Raw genomic sequence first — 15,150 nt, 5'->3', positions numbered from 1 at the left:
TTAGCACCTAGTAATTGTTTATCTCGTGCAATATTTTTTAAAAATTATCTGCTTCATATGACTCCAAGGAGTCTGGAAATCTTCAGTGCCTTGCTTATTTAGTGCAGGGAGAAGACAGCAGAAGGCTACAGATAGGAATGGGCAGCTGGGAACATTCACCCTGCCTTTCTTGGCAAGAATCCAGCATGGACTTTTTTTTTTTAAGTGTCCCTGTGTAACCCAGGTTGGTCTCAAACTCTTGATCCTCCTGCCTCAGCCTCCCAAGTGCTGAGATTACAAGCATGCTCACCTTTCTCCTCCTAGCTTTAATGGAGAACTGCATGATGCTACCAGCATGCTTCCATATTAATTGCGTTCTCACGTGCCCTTTTCACGGAGACCACCATTTTACACATAAACTCATTTATCTGACCACAAGCCAGGAATTGCAACTCCCTAGGTCTTCCCGCTACCTCGAGGCGGCAGTAAGCCCGACCAAAGTCAGCGGATGACCTACGTGAGGGTTTTGAGAAACCAACCCCAGTGCTGCATGACCCAGCTGCTGCTTCGAACCGGGGTTCAGATCCCACTTAGGGAGCTAAGGGGTTAAAACATGAACGTCCCTTCCCATCTGTACAAGGAGACAGCGGGAATTGCTTAAGGATGGCGGCCCACGGCTTCACTTCCTATTTTACAACGGAAATCCCACACTGCGGTGGAATGACAGATCCTTCCGCGCTGGATCTAAGTGGATTGCCTTGGAGCTAGCAGAGACCGCGGACCACACCTCCTCCGGGAGACCCCGCGCAGGCCGGAAGTGGGCGCGTCCGCTCCCTCAAAGCCCATCCTTGATTGGTTGGAGCTGTCTTAGCTCCCAGATCTTCCACAGAGACAACGCCCGCAGGCTAGGCATGAAGGCGGCGACGGCGGCGGTGGTGGTGACGGCGGCTTCTCCTGCGATGGAGCCGGGCCCCTCTGTGTCTCCGGGGCCTTCGCGCTCCTTCAAAGAGGAGCTGCTGTGTGCCGTGTGCTACGACCCGTTCCGCGACGCAGTGACTCTGCGCTGTGGCCACAACTTCTGCCGCCGGTGCGTGAGCGGCTGCTGGGAGGTGCAGACGACGCCCTCGTGCCCGGTGTGCAAGGAACGAGCGGTGCCCGGGGAGCTGCGCACCAACCACACGCTCAACAACCTGGTGGAGACCTTGCTGCGCGAGGAGGCCGAGGGCGCGCGCTGGACCGGTCGCCGGTCCCCGCGCCCCTGCCGCGCGCACCGTGCCCCGCTCACGCTCTTCTGCCTGGAGGACAAGGAGCTGCTGTGCTGTGCCTGCCAGGCCGACACCAGGCACCAGGAGCATCGTGTGCAGCCCATCAAGGACACTGCGCAGGACTTCCGGGTGAGCCCCGCGCCAGCCCGCCCTGGGGACCCCCGGAATGCCCCTCCCCCTCCCCCAGGTCTAGCAACCTTATCTTGCCCGTTGTCCAGGCCCTGCTGAACAATGCTGGAGTAGTAAGGTCTTCAGACATTTGGGCTTGGTGCGGTCAGTTTAGGGAAGGAAAAGGACCTAGCTGGGTTCTAAGGCCTTGAGATTTCCCCAACCCAGCAGTGCCCACGGGTTACAAAGCCATAAGAAAGGCCTGTGGCGCTGGCCTGCCGCCTTACTCCGATTACTCTTTTAGTATCCAAATATCTGGAGTTCCAGTGGCTATAATTAAACCAAGAGCAGCTGACACAGCAAAACTAGCATGGCGGGGAAGGGTGGGTGTCGGTGCTGCAGGCGATCTCACTAGGCAAGTACTTTACCTCGCAGCTGTACCCCAAGCCTAGTTTTGATTTTGAGCCAAGCTCTTAAATTAGCCAGGCTGGCTGGCCTCGAACTTTTCTTTGCTTGCCTCAGCCTTGTGAGTGGCTGAGATTACAGGCCTGTGGCACCAAGCCCAGTGAAAAAGCCTTTGTTCTAAAACTGAAAAAAAAAAAATTAAAGTAAACAAGGTCAGACATTTTCGATAACAATTTGACCTAATCGTTTAGAAATGCATGCTCCGTTGCTTTACAAAACACTCGTACTGGCATATGGACTGATTTTCTTATTTTAAGGGTTTCTGAAATGTCCATGTCACTCTGGCAGTGTCTTGTCTTAGTCGGGGTTTCTATTCCTGCACAAACATCATGACCAAGAAGCAAGTTGGGGAAGAAAGGGTTTATTCTGCTTACACTTTGACACAGCTGTTCATCACCAAAGGAAGTCAGGACTGGAACTCAACCAGGTCAGGAAGCAGGAGCTGATGCAAAAACCATGGAGGGATGTTTCTTACTGGCTTGCTTCCCCTGGCTTGCTCAGCCTGCTCTTTTATAGAACCCAAGAATAACGGCCCAAAGGTGGTACCACCCACAAGGGGCCCTCCCCCCCTTGGTAACTGATAAAATGCCCCACAGCTAGATCTCATGGAGGCATTTCCTCACTTCAAGCTCCTTTCTCTGCGATAACTCTAGCCTGTGTCAAGTTGACACACAAAACCAGCCAGTACACTTGTTAACTTTTCTCTTTTAAAGTCATGGATGTACTGGAACAGCTAGATTTGTTTCCTTAGCTACTAATACACTGGTCAGACCCACAGTTGGCAGGCCCCGGGTTAGCTGCTAGGAAGCCTGACTTAGTGAGGAGGAGGTACTGCACGAGCCCACGGTGCCTGATCTTTAGACGCCCTTTCTCCATGTGAAATGTCTTTTTTTGAGGGTCGGCAGTTGGTGGCAGCTCCATGCAGAGTGGAGGCGGAGCAGATGGGTGCCGTCTACACGCATGGTCGTCCGGTTAGCCATCATATTAGCTTAGCAGTGGGCCATGGCCGTGCCTGTTCCCTCCTTCCCAAGCAAAAGTGCTAGATCTCTGTTAGGCATAGCTGAAGTAGACAGCCTAGAGGCTTGGGTCCTGGTTTGCATTCCCCGGGGCTAGCAAAGGTCCAGATTAGCATGGGTGGGATCCTCAGAATGGGGTAAAGCATCAGCTCAAGGCCTGTGGGCCTGGAGAGGGCCTTCTGTTCTTGCTGGCTGCCTTGTATTGATTAGGAGGTCTGAGGGACACTGGAAGTGAGATATAGGTGGTAATAATTCCTACTCTCAGGGAGCTTCTAGCAAGAATCTAAAGAACCTAGAGGCACTAACCAGGTGAAGGTAGTTAGGGGAGGTTTTTGCAAGAAGATGCAGCAGCATGTAGAAGATTCTAGAAGAGAGAAAGCTTTGGACACCAGAGCCTTAAAAAGCAGGGAGTGGCTGATCTGAAAAATCCCAGGAGGTCTCAAACTGTGTGCCCAGCTGGATGCAGTCATTCATTTGTAAAATAAACATACTGAGGATGCCTTTGATCCCTACGCTCTGTTCTAGGTGTTATGGCTGTGAGTCCTTAACACAGCCCCTCTGTTCTGGTTAATTTCATCTTGACACAGCCCAGGGTCATCCGAGGGAATTTCAGTTGAGGGGTTGCCCAGAATGGATCAGCCAATCAGAGATTGCCTAGATTGGTGATGGGTGTGGGAGGGCCCAGTACATTGGTCCTGGTTAGTGTGAGGCCAAGGTGGCTCTCCCACACCAGTCAGAGGGGCTGTCTTATGGACAGCATGCCTCCAATATTTCCATAATGTCTACATTAGTTTTTGCTTGATTTCCTGCCCTGACATCCCTCAGTGGTGGAGTATGACTAGGAACTATAAGCTATAATAGATCCTTTCTTCCCAGCATTGCTTTTTTTGGTTGTCATGGCTACAGAAACCAAACAACATTTTGCAGAAGTTGACATTTCAGAGGAGTTGGTGAAGCAGTCATTAGATAAACTGGTTCAGTGTGGTTGGGTATGGGTGTGGATTGTCAAGGCAGCTTAGGACGATCCGCCATCAGGTGAGAAGAGTGAGATTGTTAGACTAAGCTTGGCCTTGCTGGGTATCCTCAGGAATCCCAGGGATGGGCGCTTAGAAAGATCCCTTTGTCCTCCATGTTGATAATGGAGCAGCAATAACCTTTGAGGACTTACTTACTCCGTGTTAGGTGCCCTGAAGTGTTAACAAACTTTAATGTCCTTAGAAACCCTGAAGCTGTATGATGGTTAATCTTGACTGTGGCAGTAAAATACAACTTCTTGAGCGTCTGCAGGCATTCCAAGAATGACACCCTGACCCTATCAGTGAATCCTTTCGCGGGCTCTTCACTTGCTGGCCTCCTTGGGAGGTGGTAAGGTAGGAGGTAGGGCCTAGCTCGTGGACGGCAGTTTGTGGAACTGTTCTTGGAGGCTGTGCCTTAAAGCTCCTCTCTCTGCTTCTTGGCCACCTCTGTTCCTTTACCCGTATTCCTACCACTGTGAGGGACCCAGTCGAGACTTTCAAAACAGCAAAATGAAGAATTCTCTTCTTTGGTTGTCCTATTGTCTTTGCGGTTCACAGTCCTGCAAAAGTAATAAAGGTCATGTGTGTTGTTTTTTTCTGTCACTACTGTGGGGCAGACACATTCATGGGACACTGAGGGGGATGTTGATGAGCTGGGACTTTGTCCTAACACAGTGGGACCTGATGGAAGGAAGGGTGACAAGATTTTGGAACATGTCATAGTGGATCATTTGACACCAGGCCTCACACTAGATCTGAAGTACATGTTTGAGCTGGGTTTGCCTGTTGAACTCCGGGGATCCAGAGCTGAGGCTGCAGGTATGTGGGTGCTCAGGGCCAGAGCTGAGGTTCTCTGACTTGGACAACACACCCTTTACTGCCTGACTCACCTCCCCAGAGCCGCATTTCTTCTCAGAGGGAAAAGTATCCCAGCAGCACGGCTTAGATGTGCTCTTGCACATGTGTGTACAGAGTTCTTCATGTAAGAGACAACCAAAAAGAAGTTGACAGACTGCATCTCAGGAAAACTAAAATCGGTATATATAATTCTAGCTGGGAGATTAGTGTGGGGTTGTTTGCATTGGTGAAATTAAATCTTTGTCCTTGGCAAAGAACTGTTAGGTGAATTTTCTGTTTGCTTTCTTTTGAGCAACAACTTGGCTAATCCTTGCTCTGCGCACTTGGGATTCCCTTCTCCGGAGTGGACTCTAATGTCTCTCTTACTGGAGAAAGCTGATATGGTGAAGTCACCCGTAGTGTGCGGATGAGTGCAGACGGGCAGAGTGAGTGCTCAGTGGACAGAGGTCGCATTATAGTTAACATTGAATTTGTCTCTGGAAAAGTCTGTAACACATTTATGGAATGTAGAGAGGAAAGAATAAAAGTAGAGAGAAGTTAATAGGCCTTGGATACAAAAGATAGGAAGAACCCAACTGAAAACTCCAAAGTGTTTCTTCCAAATCCCAGCTTAGCAGTAACATTTAAAAATTTAAAAGCATTGGTGGGATGGAGAGATGCCTGGGTGGATAAGAGCACTGGCTGCCCTTACAGAGGACCCCACTCTTGTTCCCAGCACCCCATGGCGGCTCACAACAGGAAGCTGACATTCTCTTCTGGGCGCTGGGTACCAGTCAAGCATGTAGTTCACAGACACATGCAGACAAAGCACCCACACACATAAAATAAAAATCTTGCAAAAACCAAGTGTTTGCGTACCTTCCTTAAATTGATATTTATGTGTGTTGGTTAAAATAAAGGTGATTTTATTTTTTTTTTAAATTAAAATTAAGCAGGATGCAAGAGAGATGGCTAAATGGGTAAGTACTTACTGAGTGCTTGGCTCAAGTTCAAAATGTAACATAAAAAACAAGATCACATGATTACCTGAACTTTAGCTCTGTTGTGGGTCAGAATAAAGAGATTCTTAGGAATTGCTGGGTATTGGTCTAGCTCTAGATTTAATGAGATACTTTGTCTTAATTATGATAGAATAAAGATTACGGGACATTGAGGAAGAGCCAGCCAATCCGTGAGTTTGCGGTGAGTCTGTCTCCTAGGATTGTGAGGAGTGACCCTATGTCTCACCAGTATGACTGCCCGATCATGAGCTCAACAGGGCAGCATGAGTGGACATTCCAGAGTGGACGGGGAAAAGATCACAGAGCCTCAACCCTACACAAAGAAGCACAGGCAAATGATGTGGGTGGGGGGGTTCCCAGGGGAAGAGCACACCAACTGGTTATCCAATACCAGATATTCACCCCTGAAAAAACATGTAGTGGTACACAGACTGAGCAGATTCATGTGTATGTAAATATGTGCATATGACGATATGTGAAAAGGGCTATGGATTTGAAAGGAAGCAAGGAGGGTTTGGAGAGAAAGGGAAGGGTAATGATGTGATTCTCTAAAAAACCAAAATGACAGATTGTGATGGGAATGAAAAGAGTGGGGCGCCTACCTACACTACCCAGCTTTCAAGAGCATGTGGGCACACGCATGCCACAAAATACATCTGGACTCCCCCCCCCCCAAAAAAAAGTAGGAAGGACAAGAGTTAGTTGGGTGTGATTGCTTATGCCTGTGATCCTACCACTTGGCAGAAGGATCACTGTGAGTTCTAGAACCGCTTGGCCACATAGTGAGTTTAGGCAATCCTGTACTCTGGAGTAAGCCCTGTGTCAGAAAGTAAAACAAGTAGAAAAGACATGAGTTCGCTGTTTCTTTTCCTGGCACCATTAAAGGAAAAGGTGGCCGCACAGCCACGTTTAAGTGAGAGCTCATTTGAATGTTTTCCCTCTTGGGAAATGACATAGAAAGATCCAGTTGGGAAGGTTCCAGAGTGAACCAGTGGCCGTGACATCTTGATGGTCTTCCCACAGCTCTAGCCTAGGAGCAGACAAGCTGGAGCTGGCTGTTCTGTGGCCAGTTGTACAGATCTCCACTTCTGGAGCCCCTGAGCCCTGCTCCCCACCTGCACCAGGTTTCTCTTCAGTGCTGGATTAAGAGACCCGAGGTGGGAAGCAGTGCAGTTCAAGGTTGGGGCTGTGCTGAAGAGCACTTGGCACACACTGGCTTGTGGTTGGACTCCTCAGAGGAACTCCACTGCTAACTTGTCCTGTATTCCGCCCGCCCCCCCCCCCCCCATTAGGCCAAGTGTAAGAACATGGAGCATGTATTGCGGGAGAAAGCCAAGGCCTTCTGGGCCCTGAGGCGCACCTACGAGGCCATTGCCAAGCACAATGAGGTGAGAGCGCTTTGTTGTAAATATTTAATTCAGTGGGGGTTTCTACCCCACCTCTGGTTATTCAGTTCCCAGATAAAAGATGCACAACTTCTATGTTTATAAGTCTTAATTAGCACTAAAGCTGGGTAGATAACTACCTTAGCTATGAGAATTTACTTCCCATCAATAACCCTTAGTTATAACTTGCTGTGTTTCATCTGGGAAACTCTTAGCTCCAGTTGGCCAGCTCTCATGGCCATGTTTTCATGATTCTACCCTAGGTCTGTCTTCTCTCTCTACTTTCTCTCTCTACTTTCTAATGGTCTCGGCCTCTAACCCTAAGCCCAGGAACCAAAAGGACCCGCCTCTCTCTTTTGCCCAGCTACAGGCTGTTGGCATCTTTACTCACCAATCAGGGATAACTTGGGCAACAAGGTTACATAGAATCACTCTGGTCTAGGTACTGATTATCACAGCCCTGGCAGCAACCAGGCCTCGGGGGCCAGTATTTAGCATTATAATACATAGCAAAAGGCCAAACTTCAACAGGGCTAGGCCAGGTGGGAAGGCTGGGAGGACTGAGAGGAGGGAGGATGAGTCCCTGGCATTGGCCCACCCATCTCTGTCTTTGGGGCTCTTCACGGCACACCTAGAGCGTTGAGTTGCTTTGCAGAAAGTGGTCCCCAGCTGGGGCATCCCAAAGCTGTACATCCGACCTTGCTGGCTCGCCCCTCCCCGGTGCAGGTGCAGACAACTTGGCTGGAAGGACGCATCCGCGATGAGTTTGACAAGCTCCGAGATTTCCTGAGGGTGGAGGAACAGGCCACCTTGGATGCCATGAAGGAAGAGAGCCGAAAGAAGCACCTGCAGGCTGAGGAGAAGATGAAGCAGCTGGCAGAACAGACCGAGGCGTTGGCTCGAGAGATTGAGCGTCTGCAGATGGAGATGAAGGAAGACGACATGACCTTCCTCATGGTAAGAGGCTCACTGTCCGAACCGAGGCTGGGATCAGGGTCAGCAGTCTTTCTGTGATAGTGGAGGACCTTATTGGTGTGCCTTATGCGTGGCAGAGCAAGGCTTGGGGGATTGAGAATATCCTCCTGCCTCCACTTCCACCCATTACTGTTCTTGCTTTCTTGTTTGTTGGTTGGTTGTCTCTCTACCTCTAATGAAATAGGCAAGTTGTGTAATACTTTAGCTTTAAAATGTTTACTTACTGTGGATGAGTGTCGTAGGGTTCATTCGCTATGAAGAGGCACCATAAGCACAGCAGCTCTTATAAAGGACAGTATCTAATTGGGGCTGGCTTACAGTTCGGAAGTCTAGTCCTTTATCATTGGGGTGGGAGGCAGGCAGCATGCAAACAGATGTGGTGCTGTGGAGCTAGTTGAGAGTTCTACATCCGGCTCAGCAGGCAGCAGGAAGAGAGAGTAAGCCACTGGGTCTGGCTGGAGCTTCTGAAACCTCAGAGCCCATCCCCTGGGACACACTTCCTCCTACAAGGCCACCTCCAATAATGTCCCTCTCTCTATGGACCTATGGGGGCCATTTCAGACTGCCACTATGGGTACGCAGTGCAGAGTACCTGGATGGAAGTCAGTCTTCTTTTACCATGTGGGTCCCAGAGACCAAACTGATGTCACTAGGCTTGACAGCAAACACCTTAACCTGCTGAACCATTTAGCTGGATTTTTTTTTAAAGAAGCTTAAATTATCACATAATTTGACTATTTCATTCAGGAGTAGAGAAACAACCAACTAACCAACCAACCAAAAGAGCAGCTTAGTGGCCCGTCAGCCCAGCCTGCTCGGTAAGGTCAAGGGCAGGGAAAGACAATGGCTGCGTGAGACATATGGATACATGCACACACACACACACACACACACACACACACATGCAGAAAAGAAATTCTGTTCTTCCTTCAAAAACGTGATTCATTTTCTTTCTTCTCTTATTTTGTCCCAGACTTGACAGCTAGTGTATCCGTCAGTCCCTTTTGATGGGCGAGTGTTTCCCTCGTGCGTCGCGTTTACCTGTTTAGTCATCCTTCCATTCTCACTTGAGTTACTTGTGCTCTTGCCTTTTATGGGCAGCAAGACAAAGCGTGTGTGTATTGGATTGCATGGACGTGCCCTTTTGGATGTGTACGCAAGGGGTTTCTGGGTTACTTGATGATTCTGCTTTAGCCCACCAAGGGCTGCTAGGCAGGCAGTTTGACCAACATTGCCACGCTATTTCGTCTTCCCACCAGCCGAGTCTGAGAGTCAAGTTTCTGTCCTCTTGGCCACTTCTTTTCTCCATAGCCTTCCTTGTGAGTGACTTGTGGTCTCATTGTGTTTCCACTGAGCATTCTCCAGCTAGCTCGTGACACTGGGCCTGTCTTCGGTGGCTTTGTGGACATTACTAGCTCTTCCTTACGATGTCTGTTTAATTTTTTTCCCTGAGACAGGGTTTCTCTGTGTAGCCCTGGCTGTTCTGGAACTCACTCACTCTGTAGACCAGGCAGGCCGCGAACTCTTTGCTCTACCTGCCTCTGCCTCCTGAGTGTGCTAACATGCCCAGATACAGTTTTCAGTAGGGTTGTCTGTTCAATGTTTAGCTGTGAGTTCATTCCTTTAGTGCTCCAGTATAACTCTTATCTCAGTCTTAGCTTTGCATTTAGATCTTACATGCATTTTAAGGGTTTTTTGTTTTGTTTTGTTTTTTGTTTGTGATCTGACGCAAGGCGGAGGCTTTCCTCTTTTTTGTTGTACCTACATGTTTGCTGAGAAGACAGTTCTATTAACTTACCTTGGTTCCTATAGAAACTCTGACATTATCTAGATGGCCGCTTCTGTCCTCGTTACTCCTGTTTGAAGCTTAGGAGTCTGAGTCCTCCAACTTGGTGTTTTTTAAGGTTGCTTTTATTTGGCATTTCCTGAAACTCCTTATGAATTTTAGGATCAGTTCTAAGTTTTGTCAAAGAAGGCCCTGGGCCTCGTGTATACTGAGCAAGGTCTCCCTCCCATGACTACATCCTCACCCTGGGACTTCGAAGGGGTGACACTGAATCTGAGATGAGATCCCATGGGGTGTGTGACAGCTGAATGATACGAGTGCTGCTCATCCATGAGTGTGGGGTATCTGGCAACTGTTTCTCAGAAACTTCCTGTAGTCTCTTAGTTTGTGTCTTTGCTTTTTTTTTTTTCCAGAAACACAAGAGCCGAAAACGCCGGTAAGTCGTCAAACTTGATGGGCATGGGACAGGGTGAACAGATAGAAAGTCAGGGCTCCTCTGTCCTGTGGCGGAAGGGCTAGGCAGCTAGCGGATCCAACTGGGTGGACTCCAGAGGGAGCGGTAGAGGCCAGCCAAGAGGCCTGCCTTTTTAAAGGCATTCCAGTTCTGGTAGGCATGGAAACAGGGAGTTGTTTCAGAACACAGAGGGTTGGTACTCTGCACAGGGATTTGCAGCACCCGGCACATGACTCATGTTTCTCAGTCGTCAACAGGCTTGGGTTTTGGCTGTCTTCCTACCTCTGGGGAAGCTTTGGCATGCTTTGCTGTGGGTGGATGCTTGCTGGGCTCTCTAGGATGGGTAAGGAAGAGGCGTGTCCTGTCAGATGAGAGTGAGTGCTCTGGGCTGTGACGGGCTCCCGGGCTCTGCAGGAGCGCAGCAAAGGCCACGTAACACATGACTCTTTTGAATTCAAGCACCATTAAGATCCTTCCAACTTGGACCTCCCACAAGCCTAAGTGTGGTTTCTGTCCATGAGGATGGCAGCTAGGTTGGAGAACCCCCAGCCCCTGTGTCTCTCAGCTGTTCAGGATTGAACCTTCCTGCTGAATCCTGAAAGCTGTGGCAGCCCAGTGGACTCCTGCCTTGGGACAGGTGTCCAGGAAACTTACTTAGGTCTGAGACAAGGGAAATGGTCCTGTGGCCTGCTTGTAGTAAATGCAACCAGGGTCCCTGGCCCTGGCCCCATCCGATGCCCAGCCTTCCTTTACCAGGCTCTTCTGTACGGTGGAGCCAGCTCCTCTGCAGCCTGGCTTGCTAATGGATGCGTGCAAGTATCTGGAGTCCCTGCAGTACCGAGTCTGGAAGAAGATGCTTGGGTCCGTCGAATCTGGTAAGGACATGCAGCAAAATGCTCCAGGAAAATGGAGACCATCCTGTGCTGCACAGACCTGGCCAAGCTTCTCAGCTGTTCTCTCTGCAGCCTTTCTAGGTGGGGCCAAGGGCCTTCCTGCTCTGACCCACTTGAGAAAGGCTAACTCTCCTTTCTGTCTTTATAACATAACATGATGGAACACCCAACTCCAGGTCACCTCTCCCAAAGTCACTCCAACTCTCTCCTGCCAGTGTGCCCTGGTTTTGTACCCAGAAGTGGCATCAACCCAGGGGAATATTCCTTGATCATCTTCGGTGTCCTGGAAGTGTGTAAACCTTCCTACTTAATAGTCCCTGCCTGTGTTAGTCTCTTTGGGCACTGTGACAGAGAACCATAAATTGCCTTAAGTGACCAAAATCTGTTTCCATATTCTTGGAGGCTAAAAGCTCATTCCCAAGAAATAGTCAAAACCGTGCTCCTCTGATCTGTGGGAAGGCCCTTAGACTCTGCCATTTGCTGCATTGTTTGGGTATCCTTGGGTTGTAACTACCAAACTGGCCCCTGCCTTGGTTGGTCACATGACATATATTCGCTCTCTCTGTCTATCTGTCTGTGTCTGTCTGTCTGTCTCTGTGTGTGTGCCTATTTCTAATCCATTTCTAAATAAGGTTCTATCCTAAGGTACTAGTGTTTGGGACTGACATATCTTTTTTGGGGGTGGGAGGAGTTTGATCTCTACTACCCCAGCAGCCCAGGGCAGCTCCCTGCATGCATGGGTACATGGGGCCTCAGCCAGCCTGGCAGAAGAAGGATGTCCAGTTTGCTGACTCTCTCGTCTCTCTCTGTCCCTAGTGCCCTTCAGCTTGGATCCCAACACAGCTGCTGGCTGGCTCAAAGTGGCCGATGACCTCACAAGTGTCATCAACCATGGCTATCGTGTGCAGGTGGAGAATCCAGAGCGCTTCTCCTCGGCACCCTGCCTGCTGGGCTCTCAAGTTTTCTCGAAGGGCTCCCACTCTTGGGAGGTGGATGTGGGTGGCCTGCCAACCTGGCGGGTGGGCGTGGTACGGGTGCAGGCACACGCACAGGCGCAGGCTCAGGCTGATGTAGGTGGTGAAGGCCACTCACACAGCTGCTACCATGATACACGCTCAGGCTTCTGGTACCTGTGCCGCACGCAGGGTGTGGATGGAGACCACTGCATGACTTCCGACACCGCCACAGCCCCTCTGGTCCAGGCCATGCCACGCCGTCTGCGTGTGGAGCTGGAGTGTGAGGAGGGTGAGCTGTCCTTCTATGACTCTGAGCGCCACTGCCATCTGTACACCTTCCATGCCCACTTCGGGGAGGTGAGGCCCTACTTCTACCTGGGGGCCTCTCGGGGTGATGGTCCTCCAGAACCTCTGCGCATATGTCACCTGCGCGTCTCTATCAAGGAAGAGCTGGACATCTGAGCTGCGGGAGTAGCCCACTGACCCCCATGCAGCGTCCTGTACCTGTCTTATCCTTTCTGTAGCCCCAAGTCCTCCTGTGCCTCTGTCTTTATTTTTAGTCCTTTTTCTGCCCAAAGTTAGGAACCATCCAGGGGGTGCTTGGCTGAGCCTAGGCTCTCTGTGTATAGTCATGCTGGATGTGGGCTTTCCGATTGCCTTTGTTCTTGGATTGCTGGTACACTATTTTCTTGTAGGATGGATGGCATTATAATTAATGTAGGTGTGACTATTTTTAGAGATGATGAAGCTAGCCTATCAGAAGATGCTTCTTGCTGAGTCCATTTGTCATTTATGTTTCCCAGGAAGAGGTCCTTGTCAGGCCACACAGGGAAGCCCCAGGATGGGTTGAGACGAGTGGGCAAAGCCTTCACCTAGGCTCTCCCAGCCTAGTAGGACAAGCTAGGCACTGGCCAGCCTAACTGAGCAAGCATGGAGTTTCCCTGTTGGACCCTAGGACAGGATCGTCCTTGACTTTTTCTGTGGGAGCTCTGTGAGGTACTCTTGGAGTACAGCTGAGAGTTAGTGGGTATCACAGGAAGGGCAGCTCTAGGGCCTTTGGCAGTGAGTAAGGATTGACCAGCTTCAAGTCAGTGGTGTAGAGGCCAAAGCACCAGGATGCAATGAGTGAGAAGACTGCTGGAGGGAGCCCCCCTGCTGCTCAGTGGGGTGGGGGCTATGTTCCTGGTATGGAATCAACACAGATTGGTCAACTCCTGCTTTGAAAGTTTCCTCTGGAATTGTCCAGTTTTCTAGAACTGTTTTGTTATTTTTGGTTTTTTTTTTTGTTTGTTTGTTTGTTTGTTTGTTTGTTTGTTTGTTTTGAGACAGGGTTTCTCTGTGTAGCCCTGGCTGTCCTGGAACTCACTCTGTAGACCAGGCTGGCCTCGAACACAGAAATCCTCCTGCCTCTGCCTCCCAAGTGCTGGGATTACAGGCATGTACCACCATGCCTGGCTTCTAGAACTCTTTTTAAAAAATTAACTTTTTGCCCTCTGAATTGATACTAGTTCTTGGAAGTCACTGGAGGAAGGTATGAGAAGGGGCCTCAGCGGATGCTGTCTCAGTCAGGAACTGTTGGTCTGGAAGACCAGTCCTGCCCTCCTGCCCTTGTCTTCATTGGCTTCCCCTGCTTGTTCTTGCCCTGCTCGCTGCGGACTGCTGTGCCCTCCGCCTTTTCTTCCTCAGTCGTGCCTATAGGTGGAGTCTAATTGCCAACTAACCAAATCCAAGTGGTCTCATAAGGAAAAAACACCGTCTCAGGGGTGCCCTGTCACAGTCAAGACCTAGGACCTAGCATCCCAATTTCAGCCTGCACCCCTCATTATATAAGACTTGTTTTAAACCATGTCACTCACCCACTAACTGGCTCTAAATGGGTCGTGTGCATTGATTATCTAACAAGTGGAGACACAGAAGAAACGCTGGAGCAGGGACAGTGTTGGCAAGCCGGCTTAGGAGTGTCAGAGGCTTGGGCACCATGGGTGTGAAAAGGTGTCCCTGGTGTGGTGGATGTGGTCAGTTTCTCTATAAGAGACTCTGAGATTACTATTAAAAGTTTTTAAACATTTTTTTCTTTTTAAAATTTTAACCTTAACTCTTTTTAAATAGGGTAGTTTCAATGACCTAGTCTCTTTTAGAAAAGTTTTGTCCCACAAGACATGTTTCTTTCAGAGCTTTTGTAAACACAAATTCCTATTGTAACTCATACCTAACTTGATCCTTCCCATTGTGTGCAGTGAATGTGCTGTGTAACTTGTTAGTTGGTGGACATTTGGCTTGTTTAGCTATTATGAGTTCTGCTGCTATGAAATTTGTGTACAAGTTTTGTATGGATGTATCTTTTTTGATTCTTTGTCATATACCTTGGAATCTGTTTTCCAGGTCATATGATAATTATTTTAAGCCCTTTGGGGACTTGCCAAGCTGTTTCTAAGAGAGCCGTCCCATTTTCTATTCCCACCGGCAGCAGGTGAGGGCTGGCTTGTAACGAGTTCTGTCTGCCCTCTAAGCTAGCCATACTGAGGAAGCTGGAGTACGTCTCATTTGGCCTGTAGTTGCTATTCCTGATGGGCGGGAGCATCTTTCCTCATGTTTGCTGTGTATCTGCTTTAGAGACTTCAGAGTTTGCCCATTGGGTTGTCTGACCTTTTATTATGAAGTTTTATAAGTTTGTTAATGCATTCTAGATAAAAATTCCTTTGTGTCAGATGAATCACTTATAAAAATTTTCCTCCCAATTCAGTGAGTTGTTTTTTATTGTCTTTATTTATTTTTTTCTTTTTTAGGGGGTGAGAAATGTCTCAGTGATTGAGATCACTTCTGCTCTTCCAGAGGTCTTGAATTTAATTCCCAGTACTTCTATTGGGTGGCTGATAACCATGTGTAATTCCAGCTCTAGGGAATCTGACATCTGGTACCTGCATGCATGTGTGCACATACACCCATACAGATATATATAAATAAGTAATCTTTTTAAATGTATTTGTGAGTAT

The 15,150-nt window shown here is 49.0% G+C and overlaps 1 protein-coding gene across 1 annotated transcript; it reads left to right on the top strand.

Moving 5' to 3' along the window:
* The first annotated feature begins 783 nt into the window (after positions 1-783).
* Positions 784-14,899, top strand: Trim35 (tripartite motif containing 35). Its single transcript, XM_052191142.1, has 6 exons — positions 784-1,373; positions 7,001-7,096; positions 7,820-8,050; positions 10,268-10,290; positions 11,065-11,183; positions 12,018-14,899. Exons 1-6 carry the CDS (start codon positions 891-893, stop codon positions 12,617-12,619), a joined length of 1,554 nt encoding a protein of 517 aa, XP_052047102.1. The 5' UTR covers positions 784-890; the 3' UTR covers positions 12,620-14,899.
* Positions 14,900-15,150: the final 251 nt, after the last annotated feature.

Source organism: Apodemus sylvaticus, chromosome 8, assembly GCF_947179515.1.
Source record: "Apodemus sylvaticus chromosome 8, mApoSyl1.1, whole genome shotgun sequence".
Taxonomy (NCBI): domain Eukaryota; kingdom Metazoa; phylum Chordata; class Mammalia; order Rodentia; family Muridae; genus Apodemus; species Apodemus sylvaticus.
The sequence above is the reverse complement of the archived record's forward strand: the minus strand, read 5'-3'. Positions and strand labels throughout refer to the sequence as shown.